Source organism: Pollicipes pollicipes, unplaced genomic scaffold, assembly GCF_011947565.3.
Source record: "Pollicipes pollicipes isolate AB1234 unplaced genomic scaffold, Ppol_2.1 Scaffold_4881;HRSCAF=5763_pilon_pilon_pilon, whole genome shotgun sequence".
NCBI classification, from domain to species: domain Eukaryota; kingdom Metazoa; phylum Arthropoda; class Thecostraca; order Pollicipedomorpha; family Pollicipedidae; genus Pollicipes; species Pollicipes pollicipes.
The window spans coordinates 11963667-11976296 of NW_023596576.1; the positions used below are offsets into that span (position 1 = coordinate 11963667).

General features: G+C 53.6%; 3 protein-coding genes across 4 annotated transcripts in view; 2 read left to right on the forward strand and 1 right to left on the reverse strand.

Annotated features, from left to right (window-relative positions):
* Positions 1-2395: 2395 nt before the first annotated feature.
* Positions 2396-6142, forward strand: LOC119101053 (mediator of RNA polymerase II transcription subunit 21). 2 transcript variants are annotated; one of them, XM_037224298.1, is made up of 3 exons: positions 2396-2519; positions 4109-4410; positions 5434-6142. In XM_037224298.1, the coding sequence occupies exons 2-3, from the start codon at positions 4150-4152 to the stop codon at positions 5611-5613; spliced, it is 441 nt and encodes a 146-aa protein (XP_037080193.1). In that variant the 5' UTR covers positions 2396-2519; positions 4109-4149; the 3' UTR covers positions 5614-6142. The 2 variants fall into 2 exon arrangements, with proteins under 2 accessions (XP_037080193.1, XP_037080194.1); XM_037224299.1 differs by having other exon boundaries at positions 5440-6142.
* Positions 6143-7220: 1078 nt separating this feature from the next.
* On the forward strand, positions 7221-11790 carry LOC119099987 (uncharacterized). Its single transcript, XM_037223107.1, has 9 exons — positions 7221-7496; positions 7905-7989; positions 8187-8355; positions 8920-9087; positions 9333-9548; positions 9765-10060; positions 10936-11035; positions 11114-11307; positions 11779-11790. Exons 1-9 carry the CDS (start codon positions 7405-7407, stop codon positions 11788-11790), a joined length of 1332 nt encoding a protein of 443 aa, XP_037079002.1. The 5' UTR covers positions 7221-7404.
* A 261-nt stretch (positions 11791-12051) lies between these two features.
* Positions 12052-12630, reverse strand: part of LOC119100907 (mitochondrial pyruvate carrier 1-like) — a 6031-nt gene continuing 5452 nt past the window's right edge. The window contains exon 5 of the mRNA XM_037224105.1: positions 12052-12630. This exon is cut by the window's right edge and continues 180 nt beyond it. The gene's annotated coding sequence lies outside the window, so the exon portion shown is untranslated.

Here is a 12630-nt window from a genome sequence, read left to right on the forward strand (position 1 = left end):
GAAGGATTTCCTAGAAATTACCTTCGTTGAAACCATGGCCTGACTTTGACCTGCCATAGGTCAATGACCTTACAAGGTAAACCTAATTTTTTATGCCAAGCGACCCGCTGTTCAATTGTCTGCAACTACACAAAATTTGGCGCGGCTGCGCCGTGCTGTTCGGAAACCACTCTGGAAAAACCTTCGGGGTGTCGATTTGACCCCCACCCGAGCGCGTGTTAAGCATCGTGTCGCTTGCCTGATTTCGTCGCCACCGTAATAGTCACGTTTACCCTGTGAACATTTTCCTATAAGCAAACTGTGGGTTAAATATTCATGACTTCATCGTCCTGTGAAGCTTTTGTCACTGTAAAAGCACACGTTTCTACACTGATACGTTATATGACCAACAGTCTGGGTGAAAATATGCGCCGTGCTGCGGAAAACTTCCTTAACTGCGATAATGAAATTGCCGCCAGCACTGGGCAACGAAAATCTCACCACGTTGGGAGGACAAGGGGATGATAATTGTTTGACGATTTTTTCCCTGTCATTGCCCATAGAGCCATTGCTAACTTTTCAGAGATTTGGGCCGCTCAGTTCCCCCTCACCCACGGTTCCCGCGCCTCGTGCCTTGCGGTAGTGCAGCGCATGGCCCATGTGGAATTTGCAAAGCAGTGCTCATTTATGAGAACGCCTGTTATTAAACGCACGGCTTCTCACCCATCACCGTGCCGCTGGCCTCATGTGTCATTGGCGTCTTCATTGGCTCTGACTGCTGAGGTCTGATGTCGATCCTGGAAAACGCCTCGAAACTGTTGCACCTTGGTTTGCACACGATAACGCTAGGCAGCCGGCACACATCAACCCACAATTTGTAAACACAAGTGCACGCTTTCTCTAGCGTCAGAGTACGTCTCATGTCGCTGGGATGTCTGGTCACTGCGATCTGGACCTGACATACGTTCCTCATCTTTTTCCTGATTTTAAAATGCCTTGTTTCCCATGTTAATTGAATAGAAAGACAGAGTAGCAAATGTATCGTAGTGTTGCAGATTTGTGCTGCTGCAGCACAATATTAATGAAATGAACCACCTATTCCTGGAGATTTTGCCCCGTTACGATGGGTGCAAGCAACGCAATAACAATGAAGTAAAATATTAGCCGGTAAAAAGTGCGACGGCTCAGCCAGGTAGGGCCAGTCAACTGAAGCAGCACAATTTCCGGTCAGTGGATATTAGGAATCTTCTGTCTGCAGCCTCGCCCGTAGCAATGACGAAAAACCTACAAGGAATAGAGAGCTTCATGTTGTGAAAGTTTTTGAGAGCGCGGGAAAGCCTCAACGCACTGACCTAAACTTAGGTAAGTACGGTAGTAGTGATGTTGCTGGTGGTTGTTTGTTGTCGAATGAGTGCTTAAAAATGGCGGCAGCCTTGCCATTTTGCATTGTGAAATAGTTTGCTGCGGGATACCCGAGAATATGAGACTAAGTGAATAAATCGCCAATTACCAATTGCCAGTGCTTACTCGCCGATCTCCGGTCCCTTGTACCGCCGCCTATTTTCAGGGTGGTTTTATGACAACGACACGAAGGTGCCGAAGGCTTTGTGTTAGTCCGCTACATTTTTGTTCAAGGCATATTGTACTAACATGTGTGGTTGTGAACTGTGGAACACTGTGGAAGGAGAGCAAGCGTTTCAAGAGCTTTGTAGGCCTACCACTCATGTATAAAGAAGCTGCTAAGGGCGTCACGCTGTACAAGGAGCCATGACCTGTGTAAAGAGCTTGAGCTTCTTCCATGTCCCATGCTCGAAGCTAGTGGGCAGCTGATGTTCAGACAAAGACTCATGTCCAGTGAGAACAGCATTGCTTAGGCAGTGCATGCAAGCGAAGTAGGATTTAGTGGCATCATTACCAGGACACATGTGCATATCCGACATGAATACGATCCTACTACATTGGACCTCCTGGCAGTCAGCAGGTCAGATGTTTGGAACATCTTTATCGCCCACCCGGGCTGGTTGGTCTGTGATTGCCACCAAATGCACCAACTGGGTCATGACCCTGGATAAGATCCCCTAACCTGCCAAGAAAGTACTAAGTGTTACTTGAGACCGTGGTACCTGCTGTCTTGCTCTTTGCGTGCGTATTGTGATACAGTTACAGTATATTGTGATGTTGTAGTAGTATTGTGTACCTGTATGTGTCAAGATATGCGCCAACCGGGTGGTGCAAATAAGCTGCATTATTACTTTTATCATTTTTTAGGTCCATTGAGATCCACCATTGCACGCTTATTAGTAGTAGTGTCATATCAGTCCGGTTGCTTCAAGTCGTTTTATCCTGGCAGCACATTAACCTCAACGCTTCATTGTCTTTCCAGCTGACTGTAGCGACTGGAAATATGGTTCGGCGGTTTACCTTGGCGCCCGTGGGTCGCTGGAAGGGGTCGCTGGGTGCCGGTGTCGGACGTGTGAATGCGAACGGTGCCGGTAGGGTGTCATTACCAACGTGTTTTTGATATCTCTGCACAGTATCTGGTAAGACCAGGGGTGGAAAACACTTAAATACCTAATGTTGGATGGCCCGTTCCTTGCTGCTAGTAGTGTTGTGTTGCGAATGACATGCAAACGTGACGATTCCATTAACACTTGGGTAACGATATTGCTGGCTCCACCGAAGTACGGGTGGTGCACTCGTTCAGACTTTGATGGAATTGGGAAAATGAGGCCTTAGGATCCTTGTGTTTGACTTATTTGTTTTCAGCAGAAAAATCTTATTAAGATATATTCTCAACCAAAAAGATTCGCATCTGTATGAAATAATTGAAAAGTAGTCATTGTTAACATCTGTAATTTGAAGGTTAATGCATTTACAATGAACTTAACATATATGGTAGAGCATTACTTATAGTTTTATTCCTAGTGGGATAACCAGCAGCACAGTTTGAGCAATCTGGACCTGACTGACTACCAGTATTCATTTTGATAAATGTGTGTAGCTGAAATATCAGTAGATCTATCTCTCCATTCTCCTGGTTACTCTGTGCAGAATAAGGCTGCTACTACTGTCTAATCTATCTGTGTTACCACTTTTGTGCTTTGTATTTTACTGCAAGGCTTTTCCAGAATGTGCTGCTTTGCAAACAGCGATATGTTTGCCTCAAATGTATCTTTGCCAAGGTTGAAGCTCCATGAGCTTATGATATTGTGAGGGTGTATTTAAAGGAGCGGTTCTGGAGACAGCCATCCTGTAAAGATCAAATAGTTGTCCTGACAATCAGTATTGTCTGATTTTTTAGTATGTTCACATACTAATGCACAAGATGACTGTTGTAGTCTGAATAATTATCCTGTCTGTAATGCTAATACCCCATCTCAATCCTTCTATGAGATAGTTCTGCGTCTCAGGAATATTATCATCGACTATGTGTGTGAATTAAAGTGGGCGGTTATACAATTTGAGTAGATGCATGAAAAACATGTAGATTGAACATGTGTGGTATTGTTATATGCCATGCAGGGTATTAGATGTGCCTGTTTCATATTAAGGTTAGCATGCCACCTCATTTTATGGTAGGAAAAACACAAACAATGCTACATTGCCACTACCAGTAACAAGCATTAGTAACAAAACATGAAAAGCAGTTCATGTTATATGGCTGCCATTTATGCTTTCATATATATGGTGGTTTTTCATCTTAAAGTGTTTTCAACAGGTGAAGATCTACTTGGATCTGTGTTACCAATGAAATGATGACAAGCTGACTCATAACACTAAATCTGGGCCTGACAATCAGTGGCCTGCCACATCACATGATGCCATTGTGAATGGCCACATTACAATATGACCATTTTGAATGGCCAGTGTTTGTTTTTGGCATTGGAGCATAATGCCCTTATAGGTATAACACCTTCTTTAACCAGAGGTGACTGAAAAGGGTACATTTGGTGGCAGTTATTAATGCAATCAGTCACAAAGCAAAGCTTAGGCTTCTGCAGCTATCAGTTAACTGTGTCAGTGTCAGTATTCAAGGAAGAATGCTATTATCAGCACCACCCCATCCCCTGCTCTGAGACCAGTGCCGCTATGCTGGGATGCCCCTACCATTGACGTCGCCTCTGGCCAGGTTGGCGCCGGTGGCCGGCCGCGCCGCCAACCTGCAGGAAGATGGCCGACCGGCTGACGCAGCTTCAGGACGCTGTCAACGAGCTGGCCGAGCTCTTCTGCAACAGCGTGGGCATCCTGCAGCAGCAGGCAGTGCCCGGCCACTTCCCGGGCTTCGACCGCGGCGGCGGCCGCACGCCGCAGCAGGGACAGCCGGCCGAGGACTACGCCCAGCTGTTCGCCACGCTCATCGGCCGCAAAGTCAAGGACATTGACACGCTGATCGACTCGCTGCCCAGCGAAGACTCGTCCACCGAGCTGCAGGTGAGGCGGGACGGGCTCGCCGAGCCGCAGGGGGGGTAGGGCTCGTCCACTGAGGTAGGGTGGAGAAGGACACCTCCACCGAGTTGCAGGTGAGGCGGGATGGGCTCGTCGAGCCGTAGGGAGGGTAGGGCTCGTCCACTGAGGTAGGGTGGAGAAGGACACCTCTGCCGAGCAGCGGGTGAGGCGGGATGGGCTCGTCGAGCCGTAGGGAGGGTAGGGCTCGTCCACTGAGGTAGGGTGGAGAAGGACACCTCCAGCGAGCTGCAGGTGAGGCGGGACGGGCTCGTCGGGCCGTAGGGAGGGTAGGGCTCGTCCACTGAGGTAGGGTGAATGATGACGCCTCCACCGAGCTGCAGGTGAGGAGGGACGGGCTCGTCGGGCCGTAGGGAGGGCAGGGCTCGTCCACTGAGGTAGGGTGGAGAGGGACGCCTCCACCGAGCTGCAGGTGAGGCGGGACGGGTTCGTCGAGCCGTAGGGAGGGTAGGGCTCGTCCACTGAGGTAGGGTGAAGGGTGACGCCTCCACCGAGCTGCAGGTGAGGAGGGACGGGCTCGTCGAGCCGTAGGGAGTATAGGGCCCGTCCACTGAGGTAGGGTGGGGAAGGACACCTCCACCGAGCTGCAGGTGAGGCGGGACGGGCTCGTCGAGCCGTAGGGAGGGTAGGGCTCGTCCACTGAGGTAGGGTGAAGGGTGACGCCTCCACCGAGCTGCAGGGGGCTTAGAACTCGCCTACGGGAACAGGTTGACAGGAACCGTTTAGTAATTTTTGGCGACTTGGGCTGAGAAAAGATCGAACGTTGCGACCCACCGCCCAAGCTCCGGGCTGAATTAATGCGCATGTGCACATATAGCCATGAAGTTTTCATCGGTGCTGGTGATTGGTGTCGCTGTGTGGCAATGGTTGGCATGTTGGCGATCTCCTGGCTCCGTGTAATCCGCATTCACATGAATGATATCTTGCATTGTGCGGTGGCATTTTGTTCTCCGTGTTCTGGTTCGGCGGTCGGTGACGGTGCCGTGCCAGTTGCAGCTGTCGGCCCTCGAGCTGCTGGAGCGCGAGAACGAGGCGGCCGGCCAGCGGCTGCAGGAGGTGGTGGCGCGCGGCCAGCTGCTGCTGCAGAAGATCCAGGCAGCGCTGCACGACATCGCGCAGAGCCAACTGGAGACCCAGCTGCTGCTGTCCGGGCACCGACCGGACGGTTGACGAACGCCCGACGGCGCGCTCTGCGCCGGACTCAGCGCTGAGCGGCGGCGCTCGGCCGCTCCGGGGCTGGCGGCGCCGGGCGCACCGGACGCAGTCAGGGCGCGCCCGGCTGCCGCCCAGATCTCCCGGCGCGCAGACGAGGTGGAGGCGCGGACTGCGCCGGCGGACCTGCCGTTCGTCAGCGCAGTACGGACTGCTGGGAGCTGGCGGCGGGCGGTGGCAAGGATGCTCAGCCGCTGGCGGGCCTGCGGAAAGCGGACTTGGCCGAACTCGGCGGCCGACGACGGCGCATGCCCAGTAACGTGGCGTGGACGGGTGGAAAATGCTTCCGAGGAATGAACGATGGTCGTGGAACGGCGTCGGCCAGCCAGACCGCTAGCATGTCGGTCTGATTGGTCATCAGCTGTCATCGCCATCCCTGCGCTGCCGCTCATGTACGCCTTTGGTATGTGCTTTGTACCCAGCCAACACATATGGAGATGTGCTGTGTTGTGGTCTGCGATGTGTAATACACACGTGTGTCTCAAAGGCTCGTTTCAGCGCCATCGACATGCGCTATACAGGTGGTCGTTAAGTGACGTCAATTTTGCACTTCTCATGACTATGTTGTCATCTTTGTGAGCGATGCTAGTCGCTTGAAGTGTTTACAGCGTTGCTCACTGATGTCGACTGAATAAAACGTCATCGCATGCGTTTGAACAAAAGTGGAACGAGGTGGGGTTTAGAAGATAGTCTGAAAAATTGTCCTGTCTTGGGGCATACACGGTGTCTTGAAAAACTTAAATGCTCTGATTTTAACGTGTATCATTTACTGCGGACAACAGTAATGGAGTGGTTTACCAGAAGATGCGCACGAGATGCTGCCTTTTCATTCCAGTGACGGCGGCGGGGAAGGGTGCTGTCGGCAAGGGCATGTCGATAAAAAAGGCCGTTTGACTCTACATTTCGCCTTTTTTACATAGCGGGAAATAGACACGTATACCTGAACACCTATCGACTAAATGTGGTCGGCAAAAAGAAACCACTAAATGCGTTTCGGTTATTTACTCGGATGCCCATAGTTACAGGCCACATTTGGTCCACCGACGCATAGAGGGCAAGTCCAGATCCCTTTAGCTTCGTGGAATTAGTTCCGTGCTGTTTGGAATGCCGCCCAGCGATCGCTGCATGTAGTAATCTAATGACCCGTTGAGTGGTGGCGAAAATGTTCGTCGGTAGAATCCCATATGATAGTGCTGCGTCCATCCAGTCGGCGGTGGTGCGCTTGCCTGTAGTAAATCGTACTATTATGGCGGTAGCAAGCTCTCAGACGCTGTGAATGCGCGCTATAATGTATTTAGCTTCGCTGGGCAGGCGGCGATGCCATTCATCAATTTTGGATCGGTCATCAACGACACCTAAGAAGTGTCCAAGGCAACAGCTATTCGTTAGCACCAACGACGTCATTTCGGAGGCTACGGACTCCTCGAATACGTAAGGCACGTGTCAACTGATTCATACCATTGGCCTGATAAAAAACTTAACGAATTGAAGACTTCAAGCAAATGCAAAACAATGCGCAAAATAATATGACGCTAACAACGAAATCAATATGAAGAGAACGGGAAGATTGCGATCCATAATAACCGGCCCCAATGCTCATATTCTTACGTGACTGACGTGTACACAGGAGAAAGATAAATGTAGCCACTTCAACATGATTTATGCGCGTTTGTGACAGTGCCGCTCGTCTGACGTTACGTTCACAGTTGGCTCTAAACCAACGTGATTTTTGGCCTATAACGGTTCACGATGTTAAAGAAGAAGGGCAAAGGAAAGAAGAAAGGCAAAAAGAAAAACAAACAGCCCAAGAAAGATCCAAAGATCATTGTTCTTGAGTACCTGTGAGTAATGCAACTGGGCTATCATATTGAGGACCTGATTCGAGTCCCGGTTTGCTGCATATCCCCTATATCACACGTTAATGTATTAAAATTTTCGCTGTCACTCCAAGAAGGCTTTCACGGCGTGCGAAGCTCTCCTTAAAGTCAGTCGTTTTTTTTTAAAAAAAAGAACATGCCTATCACTCATACAGCGTCACTAAACTTCCGATTGACATATTTAAACCCAATAAGTGTTAAACCCGCTAGGCGCGCAGACTCTTCAGCCCAAAAAAACCATGCCATTTGTCTTTGCCACGTCACTCCTCGGTGTCACTGCAGTTGTCACTGCAGTGGCCTCGCCAGCCATCGGAGCGGCGGCGGGCAGCAGCGTGCTCAGCCCACGCACCGGCCCAGTGCCTTGATTCGCAGACTGGACTGTGGCCTGCGCAAGAGGGGACGCCTGACCGAAAACCGCGACGAGTGGCTGGCAGACAACCAAGAGCGACAGACCCAGGTACCTAGGTAATTACTGATCACCTGCCCGACATCTCGTCGCACTGTCATGCTTTGCCCAACAACGCGCCTCACCGCAACACACAAAAGTATCACCAGCGTGGCGAGGCCAGCCGCTGGGGTCAGGCCGACCATGTCACTGACGTAGCCTGACGTGACCTCGCTGCTGTGTGTTTGACCTGGGCCGCACGGCTGCAGGTGGACACGCTCCGGGTGGAGCTGGACGCCACCATCGGCTACCTGCGCCGTCAGGAGGGCATCGAGAAGAAGGCGTGCGAGGACGATCTGGCGGCGCGAGACCGCGAGCTCAGCGACACCGAGCGGCTGCTGCAGGACGAGCAGCGCACCTACGGCCGTAACGAGGCCGGTGAGCGGCTGGCGGACTGGGCGCGGCTGTAGAGCCACACACGGCGTCCGACTGACAGACTGCCTGACGGTGGACTGTTAGTGGTGTGCGGTTTACATGCGCAGCTGCAGGAGTTCGAGACCGGATGGAGTGGTAAACACTTTGTATTGAGCAGTTTTCAGCGCTGATAAGCACCGATTACTGCACATCACGAGCAGCCAGTGTCACTACACACGTGTCATGAACATTCGGGACCGTGCTAACGTGTCATGTGGTATGCCGAGCCTGCGACGACGTGCTCAACAGCGGTTGGCATCGGCCACCAATCAGCAAGTGCCGGCTAACTGAGAGCCGACTGTAGCTAGGCGCAATCAATGAAACACAGTCGTACGTGTATGCTCGAACGCGACCAAATCACTGCATTGGACCAAAACGTCCGCAGCAGAGCTTGCAGTCGTCCTGTCTGTCATGAAACTTACCCATGGCGTTAAACTTTCGCATTTACTATATGTTACGGGTGGGTACGTTCAAAGTTCCATGCATGATGACTGGCGCCGCCAACAGTGACCAAACATCTTGCTCTAGAGCTATCGGAGGAGCTGCGAGGCGTGGCGATTGAAGCGACCGACACGGAAGAACAAGTCAAGTTCTATAAGAATTATCCAGTCGTTCAAAACCTTGAGAAACGGGAGCAGATTAAAGTTCTGAAATCCGAAATTCGCCATGTGGATGAACTCCACGATGCATTCGAAGGTGACTGACAAATGTCCCGCTGATGACAAACACAAATGTTTTGCCATTCCGCACATGAAGCTCCCTGAGTGGGCTGTAAAAACCGGGTGGTTTTCCACTTATCAACTTTTTCACGGATACCACCACCCTTGACGTTGCGGATACGCCACCTGGATGTGACGGCGGCACAAGCCGCTGCGTCACACGCCCGCGCGCGTCCCACGTTATCCTCGCACATGATTAACCCACGCCGCCCGTGGGTCTAGCCCAGCTGGACGGCAACTTCCGCTACATGCAAGGCTTCCTGACCGGTCACCACTCGCATCACCTGGAGCAAGCCAAGCAGTCGGCGGCTCACTGGGCGCTGCAGACCATCTCGCTGAGCGACCACAGCGACCTGTCGGCGCAGGAGACGCTCTGCTTGGAGAGCGTGCTGACCAGCGTGCAGGGAGACGGGCTCCGCGACCAGCTCGACTGGATCGGTGAGTCGGCGGCTGCGGTCCGATCCATCCCCGACGGCGGCGGCCCAGGGCACCCGGGGGCCCCGCTCGATGTGTCGCTCCCGGCGGAGCGGTGTGCGGGGACCGGCAGGAGCGCCGGCTCCGACGCGTGGTTAATTTCACTGTGACGCGGACCGCCGCCGACGGCCGCGCTGCGCTACTCCAGGCGCCGCCTCAGCGTGCTCACGCCGCCGGCAGACGGGGACAACGCGGTGCTACAGAGAGAGCTGGTGCCACTGCGGCGGCCCGAGCCGGAGCCTGAGGTGGAGCCGGAGCGGGAGCCGGAGCCGGGGTCGGAGCCGGAGCCAGAGCCTGCGATCAGCGCGACCGCCTCTGACGCCAGCGACGGCAGCTGCCTGCCGCTCCGTCTCCACTTGGAGAGCATCATCGACCTGCTGGCGACGTCACGGCCGAGCGACGGGCAGCGCGCGCTCCTCGATCAGCTGCGCGACGAGACGCTGGCACAGCTATGGCCCGACGAGGACGAAGAGCGGGCGCGCGCGCTGGCGGAGCGCGCCGGCAGGCCCGGCCGCGAGCCGGCCGCCAGCGACGGCGGCACGGCCGAGTCCGACTCCGGCTCCGAGGACTCTAGACTCAGCCGAGACGAGCTGCTGCCGTTTGAGACGCCGCTGCAGGTGGGTGGAGGAGACTGAGACGGAGGCTGGCCGGCTGAGACCTGGTCGGGGTTTATTCCCGTGGCAAGTGCCGGACTGTCCGGCGCTGCAAGACCACCGACACTGCTCGCACCGTCCGTCTTTGCCACCAGCCCGCGGTTCCACATTAGTGCTACAGCAAGTATTTCTACCGATAGGAGTGCTGCGATGTTACCTCTACTTCCAATACTTTGGCACGACGTTAGTGCTACGCGACAAAACTCATGCTGTAGAAACGTATACTCGTCATTGCTCTTACTGCAAACACTTCTACAGTCAGTACTTCTATCGCAAAAACTTGTGCGCGACAAAAGTGCGACACTAAATACTTGTGGTCAAGTCCTTACTGTGGAAGTAATGACTGATCTATGTTTTTATTGCGTAGCATTCGTGTGGTGCATGCGTTTTGCAGAAGCAATAACGCGTATACGGAAGTGCTGTATAAGTTTTCGCAGTAGATGCAATGACGGTTACGTTTTTTGATGGGGTAAATTCTGTCGTGCAGCACTCACGTGTATAATTCTTCGCAGTAGAAGTAATGCTGCATCTGAGTAGTCTGCATACGCTTTAGCAGCAGAAGAAATGTCGCGTATAACTAATGCCGTGATACTCCTGTCGGTGGTTTTCCCCGGAGCACTCATGTCGTGACATCCCACCCCGCGGCGGGGGAGCCCAGGTCCGCCCGCCACCGTTCGTGACGTCGGCGTCCTCGGCAGGCGGCGACGGCCGACCGAGCCCGCCAGACGCTGCGGCCGTTCGAGCGGTTCGCAGCGCGCCGCCACTGGTGGCGCGTGCACCAGCCGGAGCCGAAGCCGCGCACGTGGCCCGTCAGCACGCCGCAGCTGACGCTGTACGCCGACCGGCCGCCCGTCTTCGACCTGGCCGGGCCCAAAGTGATCAACGAGAGTCCGTCTGTCTCGTCGGCGCATATCTCGGACGAGTGGGAGCTTTCGAAGGCCGACTGGCTGGACCACCTGCGCCGGCGCTCGGCGCTCACCGTCACGCCCGTCGACTCGGCCGAGGCAGTCGGCTCGCGACCGGACAGCGACGCCGCGCTGGTCGAGGTCGCCTCGGACAGCGCGGCCACAGTCAGCTCGTCCGGCAGCGCCGCCACGAGCGGTGGCTCGTCCAGAAGCGTTACTGCAAACGCCACCTCGTCGAAAAGTGTGGCTGAAAAGCCAGCGTCTTCCAAAAAAGTGATCGCAAAAGTCAGTTCGTTAAAGAATGGCACTGCAAAGGCTAGCTCGTCCAAAAATGTCAATGTTGACGTCAGGTCGTCCAAAAACTTGACTGGAAAAGCTAGCTCATCCAAAAATGTGACGGAAAAAGCTAGCTCATCCAAAAATGTGACTGAAAAAGCGAGCTCATCCAAAAATGTGACTGAAAAAGCTAGCTCATCCAAAAATGTGGCTGAAAAAGCGAGCTCATCCAAAAATGTGACTGAAAAAGCTAGTTCGTCGAACAACGTTTCTGGAAAGCCTAGCTCATCCAAGCACATATCTGACAAGACCAACTCATATAAGGACGTGTCCCTAAAGGCCGGTTCGCCCGCACACGAGACCACCGTATAGACTGTGGAAGACTCTGCTCCAGCCTGTTCGCCCATGCGCGCCGCGCCGGCGTGTCGATGGATGCCCCAGAGCGGCAGCGGTGCGCACCGCCCGACACCCGACCCAAGGCTGGCGACGGTCACGTGCGACGACCAAAATCACGGCCCTGTGCGAGTCAGTCTTCCCTTACTTAACCCACGCTGCTGTTGCCGGCGCATTCAATGCACAACCAGGCCGCTGTCCTCTTCCGCTCATGATCTGCATACACGCAACACGAGCTACTAAGTTTCTGAAACTCTTTTATCATTTCCAAAGCGAGAACCACACATACACGAATACATCGTCTGAACCACCCCTGTATTACAGGTCGTTACGGAACCATTGCACGTTTACGTGTACCTCACGTCAACACTTCATCAGGTAGCATCTGGTCGCGACTGCAATGGACTCCAAACATAAAACGTAACAAATTTACATTTCAGCTAGCATACAGCATTAATTGTCCCTGCGTGATACACACCGCGTGCGCAACGCGCCGGCTGTGGCAAGTATGGAAACCTCGGATCAGCGCTCCTGAGTAAACACGCAGAGCTGACCAAGTCACCCCGCTTTTCCCCCCCAGCGCGCTAACATACTAACCCACAGCAGATCCAGGCAGAGCTCTTTCAACCTTGTACTGCACGTACGACATCCTCCACCAACTACAAAACAACGCGCGACGATGGCATTGCGCTTCCAACCAAGGAACAAGCACGTTTCACGCCGCGCGGTTGCGGTTACGATTCCCATAATGCCGCTTACCGAACTATGATGAGCAGCGCTCAGCTGTGCCAGGCATCCGTTATCACTTCACCGCGGCAA